Raw genomic sequence first — 23,609 nt, forward strand, 5'->3', positions numbered from 1 at the left:
GAGGATTACCCAAGAAGCTAATTTTTTAGTTACAGAGATCACTGGACAGTATTTTACTACTGAAGGAAATAGTCAAAAAAGCAAATAATGGAGAAATAGTAAACATTAAGTAAATGCTGTAGAAGGAATTTGTAAATACTCCACACATGTAAAATATGTAAAACTGGATTATTTTTATTAAATTTATTTTAAAACAAACTTAATTCTGATTTTTCTGGTGAGAGTGCAAAAGTAAGATTAAGTTCAGTTCTTTGAAATGTAGAATTGAAAATGCATTAAGGAAACCTTAATAAAAATAATCATCAGTTACTTTGGTGAGTTGGCCCATATAGCATCACAGATATGTAGTAGCAGGGGTAGTATTCAAAAACAGAGGAAGTAGTAGAAATGTTGCATATACCTGCTACCTAGAGCTAACAAATGTTGATATGCTAAATAGAAAAGAAAGAAGAAAAAATTACAAATGAAATTGAGCTCCCTTTAATATATCATTCCATTCTTTTCCTTTTTACCTTCCCAAAAGGAGAGTGACTCTCAGGAAATGAGTGTGTCCTTCCATGATTTTATACTGCTATTTTATAAAAATTCATGTAGTAATATACCATATTGTTAAAATTTTATGAGTGATAGACTGTATATCTTGTAATTTTTTTTTTACTCAAAACTTTTAAAATCCCTTCCATGTTAATACACATAAATCTAGCTTAGTATCTGTTTAATATATAAAAATATATATATAACACTACATATTCATGTTTTATGGATTATTTTTCTTGTATTACATAAAAATTACCATAAGTATAGCACTTTAAAATTACACAAATGTACTGACTCACAGTTCTGTAAGCCAGATGTCTGACCTGGCCCAGCTGTGTTTCTTGCATAGGTCCAAATAGAGGTGTCAGTTGAATGGTTCTCTTTTCTGAGTTTCTAGGGAGGAATTGGCTTATAAGCTCATTCAGTTCATGTAATTTTAATGCACACGCTTCCTGTCCTGGTTAGCTATTAGCCAGGGGCCTTTCCCAGCTTCTTAAGCAGTCCACATGCCTCGTCACATGGCATTCTCCATCTGTACACCAACAGCTATGCTTAGAATCTGTTTGGTTTCCTTGTCTGCTACAAGAGATAAAACTGTTTTCTTTAAAAAGACAAAAGAGATGACATCAAAATTTAAAATGTCTATCAATGGAGTGATAAGCACAGAGTGAAAAGAACAGTAGAAATTATTTCTGAATCATATATCTGATAAAAGATAGCTCAACAATAAAAAAAATTTATTAAAAAATGGGCAAAGGACTTGAATAGACATTTCACCAAAGATAATGTATAAATGGCCAATAAGCACATGAAAAAGGCGCTCAATGTCACTAATCATTAGGGAAATGCAAGTCAAAACCACAATGAGATATCACTTCATACCTGTTAGGATCTCTACTATCCCCCCCTCAAAAAAATCCCAGAAGGTAACAAGTGATGGTGAGGAGGTGGAGAAATTGGGACCCTTGTGGATTTTTGGTTGGAATGTAAAATGGTGTCTGCTATGGAAAACTGTGACCTGTCCTTAAAAAATTTTAAAGAGCATTTTCATATGATCTAGCAGTTTTATTTGAGTATATATGTCCTAAGATTGAATGCAGAGTCTCAAATATACATAGTTATCGACATTGTATGAAAGGATCTGTTTCACCTCATCATTTCTAGCACTCAAATAATCTTTGTGATCTTTGTTACTTTGGTATCTCATTCTAATTTACATTTTTTAAATTTCTACTGTGGTTGAATAGTTCCTTACATTGGCTAACCATATATAATCCCTTTTGTAAACTGTTGATTTAGATTCTTTGCTGTTGGAGTGCTCCAAATTTTATCAATTTCTATGAATTTGCATTTTATATACGTATACATGTATTTTACACACGCACATTTAAAAAGAACCTTTTTATTTGATTTTTTTTCTTACACTTCCAATTTTGGTATTGGTGAACAGTTCCTTTTCTTACCTTTTATTTCATATTAAATCATTACATGTATTAAATCTGTGTATGGTCTTTATCCTGTTCCATTGATCTGCTTGTACCACATTGTTGTAAATAAGGTAGCTTTATATTACTATCAGGACAATGCACTTTTAATGTCTAGTAACAGTTCCTCATCATTACTCCTTTTTTCAAAATTTATTTGCCAAGTTTTTATCTTTTATTAATATTTATTAATTCCAACTAAATGGTGTTGCTTTAATACAACAATAAATGGCTTATACTTTCTGCTGTTACCTTATTTTACCCTGTTGTTACCTCATCTACTTAAGTAGTATTTAACATAGCCAAGCCACGTATGTATCTTTTTTGCTAGAGATCGTAATCAGATAAGTTTTATTAAAACTTCTGATAAGGTAATATATTTCCTTTGACATAACTGTGATGTTATTAATATAGCAACATTCCCAAGAAGTATTAAAGATCTTTCCTATATAACACTTATAGAAAAGAAAAAAATTAAATGGCTTAAATTCAGCATCAAAATCAAGAAGTTAAATCAGAATGGTATGAATGCCACACCAACAAAAAAAGAAGCTATAAAGGTAACTAACAATGTTTTGAATATACACTGCCGAAGTCCCACCATAATAACTTTTTAATTGAAGTTAAGGAGATTACTAAACTTTCTGTGGCACATGAAAAATCCTGAAAAAAATACAATAAAACAAGATACATGTATTTTAAAAATTAACATTCAGTTATTCCTAGACATTGTTACTTCTTAGAGGATTAATTTATATTGTTACTTAAGCCAAAGATCCCTGTAGTCAATCTAAGTAGTTAAATAGCTTTATTTTTCTCAAAAATCACTTTTCTGTTGTTTTTAAGATGTTGGCAAATACTGGAAATTTCATAAGGTATAGTAATGTAATTTATAAAATATGTCAGCACAATACTAGTATCTTGTAGAAAATGTTTTGAGTATTTAAGCTGCTTTCTAAAACTTAGAAAGATCCAGAAAATATATGACTTCCGAAGATGAAGCAACATTTGTACAGTCTTTTTTTAAAGTCTCTTGATAGAAACAGCTCTTGGTTCTGATTTCACCTGGTTTATTCTCAAAACATAATATTTGATGGCAAAGAATAAGATTTTTTGAGAGTTCTTGTGCAGTTTTGATCTCTGTGAAGGTGTTGGATTGAACAAATGCAGCCCGCAGAATTTAAAATTTGAACACTTGAATATACAGGATCATGCAGTTTAGGGAATTCTGAAGATTTCCGCCAGTGGTTTTTTAATGGAAAATTGTCTTTCACAGGACTTTTTCCCTTACTCTTATTTGAGGTGGTGTCTTTCTCTTCCAGTGCCCGAGCAAGCATGTAACTAACTTTTCTTTGATGAGCCAGAGCTTCTTCTTTATCATTCAACTGCACATACAAAAATTAAAATTATACTAGTTAGGGGTGCCTGGGTGGCTCAGTCACTTAAGCATCAGAGTCTTGGTTTCAGCTTGGGTCACGATCTCAGGGTCATGAGATCTACCCGAGCCCCCCATTCAGGGTTCATCGTGCTTACTGGGGAGTCTGCTGGAGATTCTCTCTCCCTCTGCCCCTCCCCAAACTTGTACACATGCTCTCTCTCTCAAATAAATAAATCTTTTTTTTAAAGATTAAATACAAATATACCCATTAGTCAGTAAACCACAGAATATAGAGCTATAGTCAGAAGAATTTTTCTCAAAATGTTTTATCTTCAGTTAGTGTAAATAATTAGGTATCTACTGATTCCCAAATAATATACTACACATTACTGAGGAATTTTTTTTAAAGTAAGAACAGAAAGCAGCATTCCTTCTGCTGAAGCTTTTGTAGATCATCTGAAGAAAGAGAGGGGAAAACATATATATGGTGTGTGTATATATGTGTGTATAATATTAACATGTACTTTCCTCTGCAAGAGAATATTGAAGTTATATATGTGAAATTGTTTTTATACATTTACATGAGAATAAATAACTTGAACACCTCTATAGAGAAGTATGTTCCTATAGCATGAATCTTCTAGTTTAGTCATCTATGAAATGGGGATAATAGGACTGATTTTCAGGGCTGTAGTGATGATTAAAGGATATTATGTGAGAAAGTTGCCTTGTACACCTTTAAAATTCCTGAATGGCATGGACTGTATGCATATGTGCAGATGACAGAGGTGCCTGCAGTTAATTACAGGGGAGCCCCCTCTTTTCAGAGGTGAAGCTATAAACTTGTACAGGAAGAACATGAATGGGAGAAGTGGGAAGAGCATGCAGGGAATTTAAGATGAAGATCAAAACTGGAGGATGGTACATCAGCTGGGAAAAGGGCATAAAAGGCAAGTACAGTGTTAAAGAATTACATTTTTTAAAAAGCTGAATTAATAGGAAGGAGAAAGATTCTTAGGCACAACCTGTAACAAAAGAAAAGCAAAGATACTAACCAACTCTGTTAGCATCTTAAAGACTTCCTGAGGGTTATTCTGGTCATGGGTCTTCTTAGAATTGTTTTCTGAAGGGAGCATCTGCAGCAGTTTCTGCCCTAAGGTCTTCTTATTTCCTTGTGATGGTAATCCTAAAATTGAACATGCAAATCCAACTGAGACATAAAAAGACACTCAACTAATATAGTTCCAGGAATAGAGGTAAGTATGAACCAGGGATAATTCATTTGTAAATCAGTCAAGAGGTGGTTCTCTTCAGGAGGACTCTAGTGAGTCAGGCATCACAGTGTACTGGGAAGGGAACACAGACTTTAGAGCCAGGATGCAAACAAATGGAGATTAAGAGGCCACAGTCTAATGACCCAGAGCAATGCCTTCCCTGCTTGCCACTCCCGTCTTATTGTACTGCTGCTCCTCCAGACAGCATGCAGTCCACATTAACAGCAGCCTTCCAGAGGAGGCAGCAATCCAGTTTTGTATGTAAAATTTCCCAGTGTTAAATATCAGCCACTTACCCCTGTTATTTGACACTGTGCACACTCAACAAAACGTGGCCTCTGAACCATGCAGATTCTGTTTTAGAGCAGAAAGACCTGGACTTGAACCCTCCTTTAACCACTTTCTAAATGACCTTGGACAAGGTCTCTGAGCTTTGTTTCCTCACTTCTAGAATAATAGTACCTATGCCTCAGAATTTGCTGTGCCATTAAATAATAGAGCAGAGGGGAATGCTGGGAGAAGGGAGTGGGCAGTTAGTGTTTAATGGGTAAAGTTTCTGTTTGGGAGGATGAAAAGATAAAAGTTGTAGAGATAGATGGTTGTGATGGTTATAAAACAATGTGAATGTAGTTAATACCATTTAAAAATGGTTAAAATGGTAGAATTTTATGTATGTATTTTATCACAATTTAAAAAATAACAGCACAGGGGAACCTGGGTGGCTTAGTGGGTTAAGCCGCTGCCTTCGGCTCAGGTCATGATCTCAGGGTCCTGGGATCGAGTCCCCCTTTGGGCTCTCTGCTCAGCGGGGAGCCTGCTTCCCTTCCTCTCTCTGCCTGCCTTTCTGCCTGCTTGTGATCTCTGTCTGTCAAATAAATAAATTTAAAAAGAAAAAATAACAGCACAGTTGTGAAACTAGCCCAGGTACAGACAGAATGTTTTAAAGTCTGTATCCTGAAATCTGTACACTGATGGTGTTCTTCATAGAAAGGATGCAGTTTTATAACAGATGGTACAAAAATTACAGATTTACACAAAGAAAACATCAAGAATGCCTTTGGAATGCTCTGCAAGTGATCTAATGGAAAACAGAAAACAGATAAGAGACACTTCCCTTGGGGCGCCTGGGTGGCTCAGTGGGTTAAAGCCTCTGCTTCGGCTCAGGTCATGATCCCAGAGTCCTGAGATCGAGCCCCACATCAGGCTGTCTGCTCAGCAGGGAACCTGTTTCCCTTCCTTTCTCTGCCTGCCTTTCTGTCTACTTGTGATCTCTGTCTGTCAAATAAATAAATAGTTAAAAAAAAAAAAAAAAAAAGGAGACACTTCCCTTTACACCTAATCCTGATAAACCACAGTGACTGGAGCTCACTCATGTCCTCTTCCTCCAGCAACTGGGGCAAAAGGAGAAAAGCCAGACAAGCTGATGTGCTCATCAGCTGTGATGAGTGGATGAATCTCTATTTACAGTCTTAAAAAAAGAAATATGCGGGCGCCTGGGTGGCTCAGTGGTTAAGCCGCTGCCTTCGGCTCAGGTCATGATCTCAGGGTCCTGGGATCGAGTCCCGCATCGGGCTCTCTGCTCAGCAGGGAGCCTGCTTCCTCCTCTCTCTCTCTCTGCCTGCCTCTCTGCCTACTTGTGATTTCTCTCTGTCAAATAAATAAATAAAATCTTTAAAAAAAAAAATATGCGTATAACCTCTCTCTCAGAACTCATCTAAGCTGCATATCAATGACAAAAGTTGATGCCTCTTAACGTGTTGACCACATACAAGAAAATGATCTGTGATAGTCATCCTGTACCTTTTGGATTATTGAAAAACATGAATAAAATCAGTCTTATCACTAAAAAACTGACAGAGCGGGCGCCTGGGTGGCTCAGTGGGTTAAGCCACTGCCTTCGGCTCAGGTCATGATCTCAGGGTCCTGGGATCGAGTCCCACATCGGGCTCTCTGCTCAGCAGGGAGCCTGCTTCCTCCTCTCTCTCTGCCTGCCTCTCTGCCTACTTGTGATCTCTGTCTTGTCAAATAAATAAATAAAATCTTTAAAAAAAAAAAAAAAACAGAGCTACTGACACATGTATGGACTTATAAAGGCCTTTCTGGGATGAACCAATTATTTTAAATTCTGCTTCCAGTCTCTTCAGGGTCTTAATGGAAAACATCAGGAGCTATACCTATCAAATTATATTTTTTATAGAAAAGTTCTTGAGGTTCCTATTAGCTAAGAAAGGCAGAAGCTCTGGAATATGAAAGAATATATATACTCAAGTACTGAATGTATATGAATCTACCTCTTAGAAAAAAAACAGCTTTTTCTACCTATCACTAACTACCCTTGTGGCCAACTTGCATGCACACTTCGGGGGGTCTTCTATGCCAGGTGACGGAATGTGGCAGGCTTTGTAAGATTAACCATGCTTTCCCTTCATTTTCTTTCTCCCCTAACTTTCCTCCTTAACTTCCATCAAAACAAGCAGTTAAAATTAGATTTCCAAAAGGATTTACCTCCACTTTGCATCACAAAACACCAAGGCTGTCCTCAAAGACAGTACCTTTGAAATTTTAACAGTCCAGTTGCTATCAAGAGACTAATTTAGAAGAGGTGCCTGAAGATCACCTATACATTTGATGGCCTTGACAGATACTCTTAAGACTTTCCATTGATTCCTAAAAGCCTAAGTATATGGACTATATTTGCTTATTTTTCTGGCAGAATCACCTCCCTTGAGCCTGACTTAAACATTATATTAGCCAGCTCAGTGATTTCTTTTGTAAGTCTCAAATCAAAAAATGCTTAGAAACTAATTTCAGGACAGTGTGGAATGCCTCTTTAAGAATGAATGTTGAGAAATATGTTTTCCTGTGTTGCTCTGACTTCTCCCCGATGAAAAGTCTAAATATGTAACTCTTAATGATCTGTTTCTGTCTACTTTAATATTTGTTTATTGCTTCTATTTTTATTACTCCTGTAAGCTTAGCACTTTACCATTTCAGCAAAGAGACAGGTGAAGTTTAGTTAATGAAGCTAAAATATCACATTAAGTGTTGCTATTAGGAATATATACTATTGAAAAAAATTTAAAACACAATAGGTTATTACTAAAAGTTTTATTTTTAATATTATAAGATTCTTATTACCCAAATTCATCTGAAAATGAGAGAAACTGGAATTAGGATTATGGATTTTGACATAATAAAAATATTTAGAAATATAGTCATCTCATGATTTTAATATTAAATTATAAACTTCAGGGGCGCCTGGGTGGCTCAGTGGGTTAAAGCCTCTGCCTTCGGCTTGGGTCATGATCTCAGGGTCCTGGGATCGAGCCCCACATCGGGCTCTCTGCTCAGTGGGGAGCCTGCTTCCTCCTCTCTCTCTACCTGCCTCTCTGCCTACTTGTGATCTGTCAAATAAATAAATAAAATCTTTATAAATAAATAAATAATAAACTTCACTGTAATCTCCCTTGACTAATAAAAGATTTCAAATAGGAATTTAATTGGAATTTTAAATTAAAGCGCTAGGAGTTGCACTGAATAATTCTGATAAAAACATACATACTTAGAGAAACTAAGATTTCTAAAAATGTAATAGCTAATTGGATTATATTGGGTGATATACTTCAACTGTAATTTTATTCTTTAATGCCATTTGCATATACTTTGTTTCCTCTAGTACAGCAGTACTAAAAACAGCCATGAACTTTGCTAGGTTTGTGAACCAAAACCTAACCTTCTGTTTCATTTTTTTTTTTTTTTAAAGATTTTATTTATTTATTTGACAGAGAGAAATCACAAGTAGATAGAGAAGCAGGCAGAGAGAGAGAGGGGGAAGCAGGCTCCCTGCTGAGCAGAGAGCCCGATGCAGGACTCGATCCCAGGACCCTGAGATCATGACCTGAGCCGAAGGCAGCGGCTTAACCCACTGAGCCACCCAGGCGCCCCAAAGAATAGTAACAGAAATGATATCATGTCAGGATGTCAGGTCTAAGTGTCTTTTTTTTTTTTTAAGATTTTATTTATTTATTTGACAGAGACCATAAGTAGACAGAGAGGCAGGCAGAGAGAGAGGGGGGGGGGAAGCAGGCTCCCCACAAACAGAGAGCCCAATGTGGAGCTCGATCCCATGACCCTGAGATCATGACCTGAGCTGAAGGCAGAGGCTTAACCCACTGAGCCACCCAGGCGCCCTTTCTGTTTCATTTTTATTAGTATTTCCAACTTAAGACTTTTCCTCAATATCTCCTTAGAATCACACATTTCAACAAAGTTTAATTAAATACATTTAATGTTGGGTTTTAGTATTTTCATTATTACTTCCTAGGCAATTTCCCTTTAATCAACTGGCACTTTTACAAAGTTTTCCCACAAAACATGGTCTTGTTTAAATGAGACAGATGATTAGTGAAAAAAAAAGAGAGAGATTGTTATTTTAAGATTTCAGTGATCCTATTACCTCCTCTGCATATGTAATATCCAGTCTCCCCATTCTTCCGCAGGTACTAAATACTATAATAAATCACAACTATTTTGTGGTATTTCAGTTATATTATTCATTGCATTAACTGTGCTTAATCAACTTTGATTATAACCAGAAACAACTAAAATTACACTTCATTATTGCCTTTATAATTCATATTTACCATCCTCTTTAAGGTGCTTCCAATTTATCCATTTTGTTCCTTTTTTATACATTTTATCCATTTGTGTCAATCTCAGTGCCTGGTCATTTTTCCTCATTAATTGTTGTTCAAATGCAATTCTGAATGCATCTGCCATTATATAAGCTTCTTCTTTACTCTTCTGCAAAAGCCCCAGCTAGTTTTGAAAAAAAGTTTGAGAGGTGTTAGAGGCGAAACGTAACAATTCTTGTCTGAATGCTGAATCAGATTAGCAAATGTAGTCTCCCTGCCTAGCATGAGTCTAGTGTCTGATCTAGTCCATCTGCTTAAACTAATTAGTACTTGCTAATTCCCCTCTATAGTAGCTGCCCTCTCTGAATTAAATTACCAGAAGTTTTCCTTATGGTGCCTGACCATTCCTTGTTAATCCATTTCTTGAACCTCACCGTATTACCCTAGACAGCCCTGTGTGTGTCCTGCCCAAAGAGTAAGAAAGGAGGATGCCAAAGGCTGAATCTCAGTACTGCCTTCATCTTTTACATTCCCGCCATAGCTGACCCTGACTCTGATGTGTAATCGTATACTTTTGTTAATGAATTATTTATGTTTGGGCGCCTGGGTGGCTCAGTGGGTTAAGCCGCTGCCTTCGGCTCAGGTCATGATCTCAGGGTCCTGGGATCGAGTCCCGCATCGGGCTCTCTGCTCAGCAGGGAGCCTGCTTCCTCCTCTCTCTCTCTCTGCCTGCCTCTCTGCCTACTTGTGATCTCTCTCTGTCAAATAAATAAATAAAATCTTAAAAAAAAAAAAAAAGAATTATTTATGTTTAACTGTTATTTTTCCTATATCTGAAGACTTAAAATTCCATACTTCAATAAAGGTAAAATATGTTTAAAATTATGGTCCATGTTCTGTATTTGTTATTAAAACTAATAATAATGGCAAATGTCCTTTGATTAAATGCTAAGGCACCTGCATGGCACTATGCTAAACATTAAATGTCTGCTTCCTCTATATCGTTGCAGAGCCCAGTAACTAGTTATTACTCTCTATTTAACATATATTAAACCCACACACCTAGAAAATTCTAGAGCTAAGACTCAAACTTAGGTCTGGCTGGTACAAAGGTTCCTTCCACTGTATCTTGCTACTTTTCTAATGAGCTTCATGTTTATCTCCCCATTTATCAGAGTTATGGATCCTAGTGATTTTAAGTAAGAGTGTGTAGTATAGTAATTTTTAGGGCCATTTATAGAGAAAAGAAATATAAATTTAGTACAGATTAGTCAAACAACTTCATGCTGACACCAAATCAAGCCAAATACTATTTGTATTTTAGAACCATGTAAATAGAATCTAGTTTATAAGTTAATTCTATCACATAAAACTAAGAATAAGTTCCATAGCCAATGACTACTAAAATGAAGCTAATTATTGCAGATTTCTTCCTTTATTCTATTACAGGAGAAAACCAATTTAGTGTTTTGATAATACAATACCTCCTGTTTGAGCTTAAGAAGCATTTTGCGAGCAGATGCTGCCATTTTGGCACAGGCACAGGGACTCCCTCCAGGGCCATGGCAAAGGCAGGCTCCAAGGACAGCAAGCTTTAAATCCAAAAGCATTACTCCCATTACTAAGTGTCATACTGCCTAGCTGCACACACAAACATAAGGGCGCACACACACATGCACATTTCTATTCAAGCATCTAATTCAAAGAACCTGGAAAGAAAAAAATAGAAGCAAGCTGAGACAAGGATTTCAGGATCCAAGTGAAAATTACAAATGAGGAAACAATGTTATTACTTGGAACAAAACAAAGGAATTCTACCTTGCTTCTTTTCCTTCTCTAAAACCTTTAAGTGGGTATCAGTTTTCTATAGTTCTATATCCCTGGCAGCAACCTGAACTAATGAAGAAAGTATTAACACCCACCATGTGTTATTTCTTGTGACTGAGCTTGGTCCTACTGCCCAGCTTCTACCCTTACCAGTTCCCATCAGGGAGAGGTGTGTGCTCAGAAATGATGAAATGACTTAAAATATGCCAGGAGAATAATCATCCTTCCACTTCTAAAAAATACCTGTCATTATGTAATGTGAGACACAGCTAACACAGCTGCTAAAACTATAAAAATAAAAACTAAAAGGGGCAGGAGGTAGCCAACACATCTTCTAGTGTCTAAGAAAATAATGCATGGACATGCCTGGTGCTAGGAAGTCTACAGAACTCCCCTGGGGAACCCCATGAGCCTCTCTTCCCCCACTCTCAAATTACTAAGGATAGTGCTATTCTAGAATGTGGAGCAGCTGGTGATGGAGAAAAGGAAAGTAGAAAATTTCCCTCTTGTTCAACTTTCCAACCTGTTTACCCACCTCAAGACCTGAAACCTCTGTAAAACCACTTTTATCGTGGCACATGGTTTCCAGAGCCACCATCTGCTGTTTGACATCAAGCATGGCGAGGGCCTCCAAATACTGTTGATGTAAAACTAGGAAGGGCCAAGGAAGAGTGTTAGTTATGAAATTTAACTCCAGCCTCACCTAATTGAGTTATACCAACATCATACACTCCCTTTAAAAAAATTTTTTTTCCATACACTTACTCCTTGCAAGCAATGCATATACACAGACATTGCCTACTACATCTGGCCCCATCCAGGAAAAAATTATCAAGTGAGATAATACATAGGTAACACTAGATTAAATATTATTATTTTTAAAGTTGAAGTATCTTAATTTTGCCACCAGAGTCTGGTCTTCATTTGCTCAAAGAAAAATTTGCAAGATTTTCAAAGAACATAGAAATGCAACTTATTTGCACTTGCTGGATAGTTAAGATAATCAGATGATGTACCACCTACACAAACTCTATCGGACTTCTGTTAGTTTTCACAAGAGGCTCTCAACCAAACATTTAGAACTAGAAGCATCCTGCTCTCTACTGAGGAGGAAATAGTAACTTTCCCTCTCTTATTGCAGGGTGAGATGGTAGAGGGGGAGAGGATGTGGCTATGGGCAACTTCTTTCCTGAACTAACCTAACAAGGAGAAATCTACCACAGTTCACTTACTGAACAACAGAAAGTGCCCCTCACAGGCCCATGACCTGATTTAGAACTTTGTCCCTTTCAAGCCACTAATTTAAAAGTTTCTACAAAAAAGGAAGAACCAAAAAAAAGGGAAGAATCGACATTTCTTAAAATTTTACAAAAAGTTAATGCCATCTTTTTTTTTTTTTTTTAAGATTTTATTTATTTATTTGACAGACAGAGATCACAAGTAGGCAGAGAGGCAGGCAGAGAGAGAGGAGGAAGCAGGCTCTCTGCTGAGCAGAGAGCCCAATGCGGGGCTCGATCCCAGGACCCTGAGATCATGACCTGAGCCGAAGGCAGAGGCTTAACCCACTGAGCCACCCAGGTGCCCCAATGCCATCTTAATATTCTTAAGACACCTTACTATTCTCTTATAAGCTTTTGTCATAAAGTGGCTCATCACATATAATGGGCGTATATGTATAAGCATACATGTAAAAAATTTCATGTTTTTAATGGGTCATATTGAAAAATTAAGAATATTAATTTTAGCAATAAAGTCACAGAAGATATTTTTGAGAGAAAATGTTGAATTACAAAGTTACATATGTTTCCTACTAATGTTCCAATAAAACATACACTTACGAAGTTTCTTCAACATTAGGTGCTCTACAATTTTGTTTTACACTGAATATAAAAACTATAGGATAAAGGGGGAATGGGGAAAAATCCTTAGTGGATATAGGGTTTTATTTTGGAGTGACGAAAGTCTTTTGGAACTAGATGGTTGCAAACATTGTGGGTGTTAATGAATTATGTACTTTTGAATGGTTAGGTTAATTTTGTTAATTGAATTTCACCTAAGAATTTCTTTTTAATTGCACACACCCTAAAAGATGCGTATCTATCATCCTTAAAGTATATTACTTCAAAATAATAGCACCGTGTCTATCAGTATGTATGTTCTTAACGTAGAACACTCTATTTAAAAATTATCTTCTGGGGCGTCTGGGTGGCTCAGTGGGTTAAAGCCTCTGCCTTTGGCTCAGGTCATGATCCCAGGGTCCTGGGATTGAGCCCCGCATCAGGCTCTCTGCTCGCCAGGGAGCCTGCTTCCCTTCCTCTCTCTCTGCCTAATGGTGATCTCTGTCTGTCAAATAAATAAAATCTTTTTTTAAAAAATAAATAAAAATGATCTTCTAACATAATATTTTTAAAGAATCATCAAACTATCACTCTTCACTTACGTGCATTTTCTGACTTGAGCATTTTAATTTCTTCTGTTTTTACATTCAAAGTTTCTTGGAGGACTGCATTTTCACAGTTTAGCCTAGGAAAAAAGTACCCTCCATATAACTAAAATATTAACATTTCATGACTGAATAAGATTTTTATCTCATAATTAGAACACAAAAACCCAAATAAATTTTTTTTTACTTCAAAACAGTCTAGAACATATATGAGTCACAAAACAAAAACAATTTAAAAGAGTGTGGAAAGATTTTGAACATACTCAATTCTTCTGTATATTTAGCTGAGAAAGCATCAGAAGTATCTCAAGTTAAAAAATAAAATAATAAAAGTTGTGGGGGGGCCTAGCTGGCTCAGTGGGTTAAGTGTCTGCCTGACACTTGATTTCAACTCAGGTCATGCTCAAGTTGTGAGATCAAACCCCAGGTCAGGCTCCACGCTGGGCATAAGCCTCCTCAAGATTCTCTCTCCCCCTCTCCCTTTAATTAGTTAATTAATTATTAAAGTAAAAAATAGAGAAGCAGGGGCGCCTGGGTGGCTTGGTCAGGTAAGCATATGCCTTTCAAGTCATCTCAGGGTCCTGGGACTGAGCCCCAAGTGGGGCTCTACACTTAGTGGGGAGTTGGCTTTTCCCTCTATCCCTCACATACACACTCTCTCAAGTAAATAAATAAATCTAAAAAAAAAAAAAAAATGGGGCACCCAGACTCTTGATCTCAGGGTCATGAGTTCAAGCCCCATGTTGGGAGTAGAGATTACTCAAATTAATAAATATTAAAAATAAAAAATATATAGATAAATTATATACAAAGAAAAACTATAAAATAAAAATATACAAACCTGTCATATTTTTGGGTCCATGATTCCTCTATATTTTTAAATCTATTCTGATCAAATTCTTTTTCCCACTGCAAAGCATTTATTTCCTATGGAAAGAAAATAGCACTTTTCATGGAAAATTACTACAAGTAAATCACTTCAGGACATTGTGAATAGCTGAAATAAATCGTTAATTACTTAAAAGGAATAGGTTAAAGAGAAACTAATTATTCACAAAGAGTCTGTGACATTTGTAAACACCTATAACATGCCTTTTAGCACTCAAGAAAAACTTTGCCAAACCTTCCTGTAAGAAATAGCTTCAAATTTTGCTGCTCAGAACCTGCATTCCTCGTTGTCCCCATTCCCAACCCATACAGACCCACAAGCGAGACACATGCTTTGAAGTTTGAGCCCAGGACACTGTCACTAAGGGCGACTACAACAGGCATAGGAACAAGACTTTCCAAGATGACTCCTGACTACTGTTTTAGTGACCATGAGATGGTCAGAAAGAGGCAGGCTCTGCTGGGCAAGCAGAGAAAGAAAAAAGGAAAAAGAAGAAAAATAGGAAGTGTCAACTTGGCACTAACTTAAAATAAGGAGATAAAAGAAATCTTAATTTTTGCCTGTGTAACAATATGTTTTGGACTGTGAGCCCCAAAAGGGAAGGGTCTGTATAAAATAGAAGCACAACTAAAAGAGGGTGAGCACAAATGACACAGCCATTGATATAGTGATTTTTTTAAAGGAAATTCTATTTGAAAGCTCCATGGACTAAACAAGTCTATACTAAAAGTGGCAAATACCTTCTCTAAGGATCTCTTTTGTTCCATAGTTTTTTGAAGTATCATTTGGTTGTGACTTGTGGCTTTGCCAAATATTGCCTAAGAAGAATAAGAATCATATCAGTACAAATTAAGTTTCTCATTACTCCTATATACAGAGTAAGGTTCACAATAGACCACCAGAGAATTTCCATAGAGACCACCTTTTATGGAGAATTTGATAGTTCACATGTCAAAAGATCTTCATTTGATTCTCCTGATGCATCTGGGAATAAATGAATGAACTTTCCACACAAAGATTGGTACATGAACAAATAAAGCAGTGTTATTCATTCATTCATTCATTCGACAGAGAGAGACACAGTGACACACAAGCAGGGGGAGTGGGAGAGGGAAAAGCAGACTTCCTGCAGAGCAGGGACCCCGATGTGGGGCTCGATCCCAGGACCCTGGGATCATGACCTAAGCCGAAGGCAGATACTTAAAGACTGAGCCAAGCAGTGTTATTCTTAAGAGCCCAAAAGAGGAAACAGTGTGTGCCCATCAAATGGTGAATGGATAAACAAATATGGCTTATCCATACAATAGAGTATTAGGCAATAAAAAGGAAAGAAGTACTGACACATGCCACACCATGCATGTTAATTCAAAGAATTAATTAATTTTAAAACATGTTAATTCAAAGAATCCAGACACATATTCTAGCATTCCATTTATATGAAATAGAAAAGACAAATCCAAAAGACAGTAAGGAGATGAGTTGTCTAGGGTGGGGGATGGGAATGGGGAGTAACTGCTAATGGGTTAGAACTTCCTTTTGGGGAATAATGAAAATATTCTAAAATTAGATCATGGTGATGGTTATACAACTCTAAGGTCAGCAAAAATAATCTGTGTACTGAAAACAAATGAAATCCAGAACATATAAAATTTTACCTCAACAAAACTGTTTTAACAATCTCCACCTCAAAAACAAAACAAAAAAAAAACACCTATATTAAGCACTGATGCTTTTATTTTAAAAGATAAAACCAGGGGTGCCTGTGTGGTTCAGTGGGCTAAAGCCTCTGCCTTCGACTCGGGTCATGATCTCAGGGTCCTGGCAGGGAGCATGCTACCTCCTCTCTCTCTCTGCCTGCCTCTCTGCCTACTTGTGATCTCTGTCAAATAAATAAATAAATAAAATCTCCTAAATAAATAAATAAATAATAAAAGACAAAACCATGCTACCTATGGTAGGAATGTGTAAGTGACCATAATTATAAAATAACTTCTTACCATGCTTTGAAGAATTTTCAGTGCTTCCTCTTTACCTTCAAGTTGCCTTTGAGATGCCTCAAGTTCTGTTTTTAAAAGTTCTACCTCCTAAGGAGAGAAGTAAAATTAGTCTACGTATCTCTAAGATATGCAACTCCCCAAATGATCACTTTGGATAGTTTACAACACTCTGATACACAGCACTTTGAATCTAAGCATTCTGACCTTACAAAAGAGGCTAGAAATTCCTCCAGGTTTCCTAAGTGGCCCAGGCAGGCTTTATTTTTTTATTTTTATTTTTTTTTTAAGATTTTATTTACTTATTTGTCAGAGAGAGAGAGAGTGAGAGCAAGCACAGGCAGACAGAGTGGAAGGCAGAGGCAGAGGGAGAAGCAGGCTCCCTGCGGAGCAAGGAGCCCAATGTGGGACTCGATCCCAGGACGCTGGGATCATGACCTGAGCCAAAGGCAGCTGATTAACCAACTGAGCCACCCAGGCGTCCCCCAGGCAGGCTTTAGACTGAAACTCTCACCATCAGGTACCTGTTGTAAAAGCCCAGACCTTTTGCTTTTACCCTTCTAGACCACACAGCGAATAATCTGAAAATAATCTTTAGAGCACCTAAAATAAGCACATGATCATCCACAAGCTATAGTACCTATCATCAGCTGAATTATGTCCCTCCCAAATAAAGATATGTCCAAATCCAAACTCCTGCTACTAAGAATGTGATCTTATTTGGAGAGAGGGTCTTTGCAGATGTAATCAGATTAAGATGAGGTCATACTGGGTTAGAGTAGGCCTCAATCCAATGACTGCTGTCCTAACACAAGGGAAGTTTGGGCACAGACACAAAGGGGAGAAGGCCATGTGATAACAGAGGCAAAGACTGAGTGACAGAGCTATAAACCAAGGAAGGAGGAGACTGTCAGGGGTAACCTCCAGAGGAAGAGAATCTTTAATCTTAAATTTCAAGATTTAATCTTTAAATCCTTTAAAGAAGGATTCTCTTCTAGACCTTCCAGAGGGAATATGGTCAACTGACATCTTGATTTCAGATTTCTAGCCTCCAGAACTGAGAGAGAATACATCTCTGTATTTTGTCAGTCATCTGTTTGTGGTGCTTTGCTACAGCAGCCTTGGAAGACAAATCCCGTAGCTTGGTAGCTTTCTCCAGAAGAGTAAGAAATACACGTTACACGGGCTTCCTGTTTCCCAAAAGATAGGGACCCCACGGAGATACTCCTACTCCTAGCAGTGCCTGGGAAACCTGCTGGTCTGACTTCCAAGAGGTTAAATGAGTTTATGTCAGGCCACACACACAGTTAAGACAGATGGAGGGAAGTTTGTTACTCTTTTCTCCAGGAGCAGATTAGAGAAGCTGTGCTTTCACTGCTGGGGTGTGTGTGGGGGTGGTGAGGCAAGCTGGAGGGCATGTTTATGTAAATATAGCTTTCTTGAGAGAAGAGGAAGATAAGAAAGGAGGCCAGTTGAAAGTTACTAGCCTCACACTGTGGCTCGCTGAGAATATCTGGAAAGCCAGCGTGGTTTTCCAGACACTCGTAGTATTACTTAAAATATCAGTGGGCTTTTTGTTCACATGAGAATTTTTATATTAGCCAGAATACTTACCTCTAAAGTAGCCTGAAGACGTTGCTTTAATTCTACATTTGACAATTCCAAATTAGAATCTATTAGGAAAACAAAACAAAACAAATACTTTTTAGATTTTTTAGAAGATTTTATTTATTTAGGGGGGCACAAGTAGAGGGAAAAGCAGAAGGAGAGGGAGAAGCAGGCTCCCTGCTGAGCAGAGAGCACACCTGGGGCTCAATCCCAGCACCCTGGATCATGACCCTAGCCAAAGGCAGATGCTTAACGACTAAGCCACCCGGGAGCCCCAACAAATACTTTTTTAACTAGTTAATACAGGACATCTGTTTACAAAATATCAAATACAATCTTTTGTCAAGATGAAAGAATTGTAATAAACCAAATAACGATAAAAATAGGCAGCTTAATTAAGGGGCACTGGGATCAAGCCCCATATCAGGCTCCCTGCTTAGCGGGGCATCTGCCTCTCCCCACTCCTTCTCCCTGCCTGCCATTCCCCCTGCTTGTGCTCTCTCTCACTATCTCGCTCCATGTCAAATAAATAAAATCTTAAATTAAATCTTAAATTAAAAAAAAAAAAGGTAGCTTTAAACATTGCACAAATGAAAAAATACATACTTTTGAATTAAAAATACTCTTTAAAAAGAGACTCTCTAATAAAACTGTTGTTAATGAATTGGTTAATTACTAGATGCCAAACTATTTAAAAACATGAATGTTGGGGGGGGCGCCTGTGTAGCTCAGAGGGTTAAAGCCCCTGCCTTTGGCTTGGGTCATGATCTCAGGGTCCTGGGATCGAGCCCCGCATCAGGCTCTCTGCTTAGCTCTCCCCACCACCCCCCACCCACCTGCCTCTCTGCCTACTTGTGATCTCTGTCTGTCAAATAAATAAATAAAATCTTTAAAAAAAAAACAAAACATGAATGTTGGTGAGTGAAATAAATTTTGGTGTTTGGCTTAAGTCTGATCAATGTAGTGATATGAATATCTAAGAAATAACCTGTTTAATTTCTTTCTAAGGAGAATGACCAGAAGTCTCCCATAACTTCAGTTATTCTCTCTTTAACGTGATCAATTGAGACATTAAACTGAGCTTCCCAGGAGCTTCATTTTCATTGTGGTCTCACTGGTAATAGAAAAACATGAATGTGGTAAATTACAAGCAAGAAGATTAAGAAGTAAGAGGAAGAAAAGATTTTTTAAAAAGAGTATTTTGAGGGACATTAAAAACTTCTCAAAACAATTTTTTTTTTTTTTAAGATTTATTTATTTATTTACTTGACAGAGAGAGATCACAAGTAGGCAGAGAGGCAGGCAGAGAGAGAGAGGAGGAAGCAGGCTCTCTGCTGAGCAGAGAGCCCGATGCGGGGCTCGATCCCAGGACCCTGAGATCATGACCTGAGCCAAAGGCAGCGGCTTAACCCACTGAGCCACCCAGGCACCCTCAAAACAATTTCTTCTTTGCTGTTCTGAACTTTCAATATGACAGTATCGGAGGCAAAAACTAAATCTTGTTCTTACTCTGATGGCACAAGGCCCCAAGCAGAAACAAGTGACATTGGGTTGGTAGTGACAAGTCCTGTTGTAGTAATACTTGTGGTAGACAGAAAAACGGCCCTAAAATGGCCCTCAAAGATGACCACATCTTAATCCCCAGAACCTGTGAATACAGGGCAAAAGGGACTTTGTTGGTATGATTAAGGACTAAGAGATTATCCTGGATTAGCCAAAGGATCCCATTGTACTCACCAGGGTCCTTATAAATGAAAGAGGAAGGCAGGAAAGTCAGTGTCAGGGTGAAACAGCATGAGAAAGACTTTACCAGCCATTGCTGGCTTTGAAGATGGAGAAGGTGGCCACAGGGCAAGGAATGCAGGTGGGCTCTAGAAGCTGGAAAAGGCACAGGAATGGATTCTCCCTTAGAGTCTCCAGAAGGAACACAACCCTGCCGACATCTTGACTTTAGCCCAGTAAAACCTATTTTGGATTTCTGACCTGCAGAACTGTAAGATAATAAGCTATTGTTTTCTTAAGGCATTAGATCTGTGATAATTTGGAAATTACCTATTAGCGATTAAGAAACCAATACAATATCCTTATGTAGGATCAGGCTAACTTGAGACAAAAGTCCATTGCCCAACAAGACAGGAGCTCATACTTTTATATCTTGTTTATATCCCAGTCGTTTCCTCATGTTCTTACAAAGGCATCTTAGCATCACATGCGATTTTCAACATCTTGCTTGCAAAATAGAACCCAACCTCTCTGCATGATAAGGAATTGAAAGAAAAATATATAAATAATCCCATCCTAATTTCAAGAGGGATTATGAAAGATGGTGGCTAAGATCCTCAGCTGCAGTCTGTTTTCTGTAAATCTAGAAACCATGTTTCTTAAATTATTCTCATGTTGTTCTACTTTGTGTTCATTCCACGTGGGTGGGGTAAGTTTTACTACATGGATTACAGAAGATTCAGCCAGACAAAAGCTGTGCCACCAGGCAGATAACTCACCCCTGGGTTCCCAATTGTTCTGGAGTTGTAACATTCTATCACGACAAGATTCTGAATTTTATTTTTTCCTTGATATATGGCATAATTTATTTTTTGTTCTGATAAGATTAATCTTTTGAGAGGCACCTGGCTGGCTCAGACGATGGAGCGGGCAACTATTGATCCCTGGGTTGCACTACCCAATGTTGAGTGTAGAGGTTGCTTTTAAAAAATATTAATTTTTAAGGGAAGAATTTCATGACTTTCCTAAAATAACCAGAAACATATATATTTTGCCTGGAACATGCCTTCCCCAGATAAGTTCCAGGCTTGGACATCATTTCATTTTGGTGCTCAAGAGCCACCTCCTTAGATGGGTGGTAAGGCCTGACCCTTGCCTGGAAGAGCATATGCCAGCCCTTCCAAATACTCACAGTTGTCTATGGCCCTGAATGTGCCCGATCTTGTCTGATCTCGTAAGCTAAGCAGGTTGGGCCTGGTTAGTACTTGGATGGGAGATCACTGTCCCTGCGCTTTCTACTGCCTCGAGTGACATAGCTGTTGACTGGTAGAGTAATTTTTTCTCTTCTCTACTAGAATGTGAACTTCATGACATGGAGACTATTCACTAATGTTCCCAGAGCCTAGAACAGCCCCTGGCATCTAAGAAGTACCTCATAAATACTTGAATTTAAAAAAAAAAAAAAAGGATGAAGCATACCACTAAATCACACACACACAAAGGCAAGGTAGGTAATCACTGATATCACTAACGTATCTGTATTAAAGCAGAATACTCCCTTTGTACAATCCTTGAAAATAGAAACGTGGGTTACTTTTGTAATATCACCAATCCCAAGAGACAAATAAAGATGAATTTCCAGAATCCACTATAGTGACCTACTGTCTGGTGTTGGAAGAGTGAAAGCACTGATAAAATTCACAGCAGAGAAGGAGAAAGGAGAGAGCACTAGACACTCTTACCGCTGCTACTTTGTCGTCTGTAGTGTGAAGTTCTGTAGTCCTCTGGGTATGTATCTTGCAAGCTCTCATGCCTGGAGTACTGGAAAATGGCACCACTTCTTTCCTCCCCCTTTCCTGGAAATGGGGGTGGGCTAAAGTTCTTGCCATCAGATCTTTTTCTCGATGTTGACAGGTGTGAAACTTGGACTTCATAAATACTGCCAGGCCTTTTTCCGAGACCATACCCTAAGTCACCTTCTGCCATGTCATCATCTTCCGTTTCCCATGTCCGAACCTCCGCCTCACTCGGGGACCTCACCACCCTGCTCATCAGCCAGATGCTGTATTCAACATCAGGAAAGCAGGTTATCTATGATTAAGAGAAAGAGTTTAAAAACCATCAGTATAATAAAGTTGAGTTTTAGGGGAGAAAAGTTTCTTTCTCCATTATACAGGAGTGACTATCCCAGCAAGGCATCAACACACAAACAGCCCTTGCAATCCTATTCATTTAACATTTAAGGACCTCTTAAGTAGGAAAAGATCCAACCTCTTATTTCAAAGATTGCAGGGAATGGTAAGGAAGCAGGACAATCTTTTTACTGAATCTAATAATCTCCTGATCAGGATAAAGCAGATCAGCCTCTGCCAAGAAAAGAGATGAAAGGGTATGGTTTCCACAAAGTCTAAGAGCTACATAGAATTCAGGGAGTGTCTGAAAAGTGGGACTTGCAGTGACTATAGAGACCACCTGCCTCTGTCCCTTCACAGGGCTTCATGCCCTTTAGGCGCTTGGCGTTCTTAGAGTCTCTCCTCTAGCTCTACTTGGTTCATCCTCTGTTTCTATGAAGACACAGTTCACCTGGGATGATCTTCCCCAGGCAGCCGCTCAACTGGTTCTTCACCTCCTTTGTGTCTTTCCTTCAGTGGCACCTCCATGACCGACATGGGGTCTAAAAGTGCAAACCCCTCCCCATCCCACTTCTTTGCTTTATTTTTGCCGGGAAGCACTTAGGACCTTCTAACATACGCCTCCCTATTTTATTCATTTTCCCAATCACACCACTGAAAGGGGGAAGGCAGTATAAAGGTGGGGTCTAGGAAAGTAGGAGTTGCTTCTGCCCTGCCTATGATGCCTCTCAAAAGGTAGGGCAACCTGAAACTTCTCCTCTGCTGAAGCCCAGACCTGCTCTGGATGGCTCTAAGTGGAAAGTAAGCTCTTTAAGAAGAGAAAATTTTGTCTGTTTGGCTCATCCCTGCGTTCCCAATGCCTAAGACAGTATCTGGGACATAATCGGTACTCAAGAAATACTTCTTAAATAAGTGAAAGAAGGAACGAATAAATGCATTGAAATATTCTCCTGTCCAGCAGAAAAACAGTCACCTCAGCAAGGCTCTGCATACTGTGGAGCTAAGTGCCTGCCATTCTTCCCAGAGGAAAGATTCCAGATAAAAATGCTTTATTGGGGTGCCTGGGTGGCTCAGTCTTTAAGCGTCTGCCTTCGGCTCAGGTCATGATCCCAGAGTCTTGGGATCAAGCCCCTCATTGGGCTCCCTGCTCAGCGGGAATCCTGCTTCTCTCTGTCCCAGTCCCCCTGCTTGTGTCCCCTCTCTCTTTGTGTCTCTCTCCATCAAATAAATAAATAAAATCTTTAAAAAAAAATGCCTTACAGTGCCCACCACTAAGCCCTCCCTGAGGGAAGACCACTGACCACTGGAGGTACCTACCCCAGGGCCTGGAGAGCACCTTACCTGCTCAGCCTTGTTCCTCTTGCACAGAGTACAGCTGAGAAGGACTTTCACCATCAGGCATTTCAAAACCTCTATTGTGATGTACTTGTTTAGAAACATCTCCTTTTCTCAAGACTCATTAAAAAAATAAATAAATACATCTGACATCCTCTCTAAATATCCTGCTGTTTAAATAATTGCTTACCAGGACTTAAAAAAATAATTAAATCTGGGGCGCCTGGGTGGCTCAGTGGGTTAAAGCCTCTGCCTTTGGTTCGGGTCATGATCCCAGGGTCTTGGGATCGAGCCCCTCGTCGGGCTCTCTGCTCTGCAGGGAGCCTGCTTCCTCCTCTCTCTCTGCCTGTCT

At 38.5% G+C, this 23,609-nt stretch overlaps 2 protein-coding genes across 4 annotated transcripts in view; one reads left to right on the forward strand and one right to left on the reverse strand.

Moving 5' to 3' along the window:
* Positions 1–2,264, forward strand: part of CDK7 (cyclin dependent kinase 7) — a 36,402-nt gene extending 34,138 nt beyond the window's left edge. For both annotated transcript variants that reach the window (XM_059175164.1, XM_059175165.1), the window contains one exon: positions 1–2,264. In XM_059175164.1, the coding sequence (XP_059031147.1) occupies positions 1–29 (29 nt within the window). In that variant the 3' untranslated portion in view covers positions 30–2,264.
* The window catches only part of CCDC125 (coiled-coil domain containing 125), a 26,574-nt gene continuing 4,884 nt past the window's right edge, over positions 1,920–23,609 (reverse strand). The window contains exons 2-12 of one of the 2 annotated variants that reach the window (XM_059175162.1): positions 21,533–21,881; positions 18,075–18,133; positions 16,464–16,550; positions 15,207–15,284; positions 14,419–14,504; positions 13,575–13,657; positions 11,670–11,785; positions 10,792–10,899; positions 9,317–9,491; positions 4,455–4,585; positions 1,920–3,406 (exon numbers count right to left, since the gene is read on the reverse strand). In XM_059175162.1, coding sequence (XP_059031145.1) covers positions 3,098–3,406; positions 4,455–4,585; positions 9,317–9,491; positions 10,792–10,899; positions 11,670–11,785; positions 13,575–13,657; positions 14,419–14,504; positions 15,207–15,284; positions 16,464–16,550; positions 18,075–18,133; positions 21,533–21,842 — 1,542 coding nt within the window. In that variant the 5' untranslated portion in view covers positions 21,843–21,881 and the 3' untranslated portion in view covers positions 1,920–3,097. The remainder of the gene's footprint in view (positions 3,407–4,454; positions 4,586–9,316; positions 9,492–10,791; positions 10,900–11,669; positions 11,786–13,574; positions 13,658–14,418; positions 14,505–15,206; positions 15,285–16,463; positions 16,551–18,074; positions 18,134–21,532; positions 21,882–23,609) is intronic. The other variant, XM_059175163.1, reaches the window with a different exon arrangement.

This window comes from Mustela lutreola, chromosome 5 (genome assembly GCF_030435805.1).
Source record: "Mustela lutreola isolate mMusLut2 chromosome 5, mMusLut2.pri, whole genome shotgun sequence".
Taxonomy (NCBI): Eukaryota; Metazoa; Chordata; class Mammalia; order Carnivora; family Mustelidae; genus Mustela; species Mustela lutreola.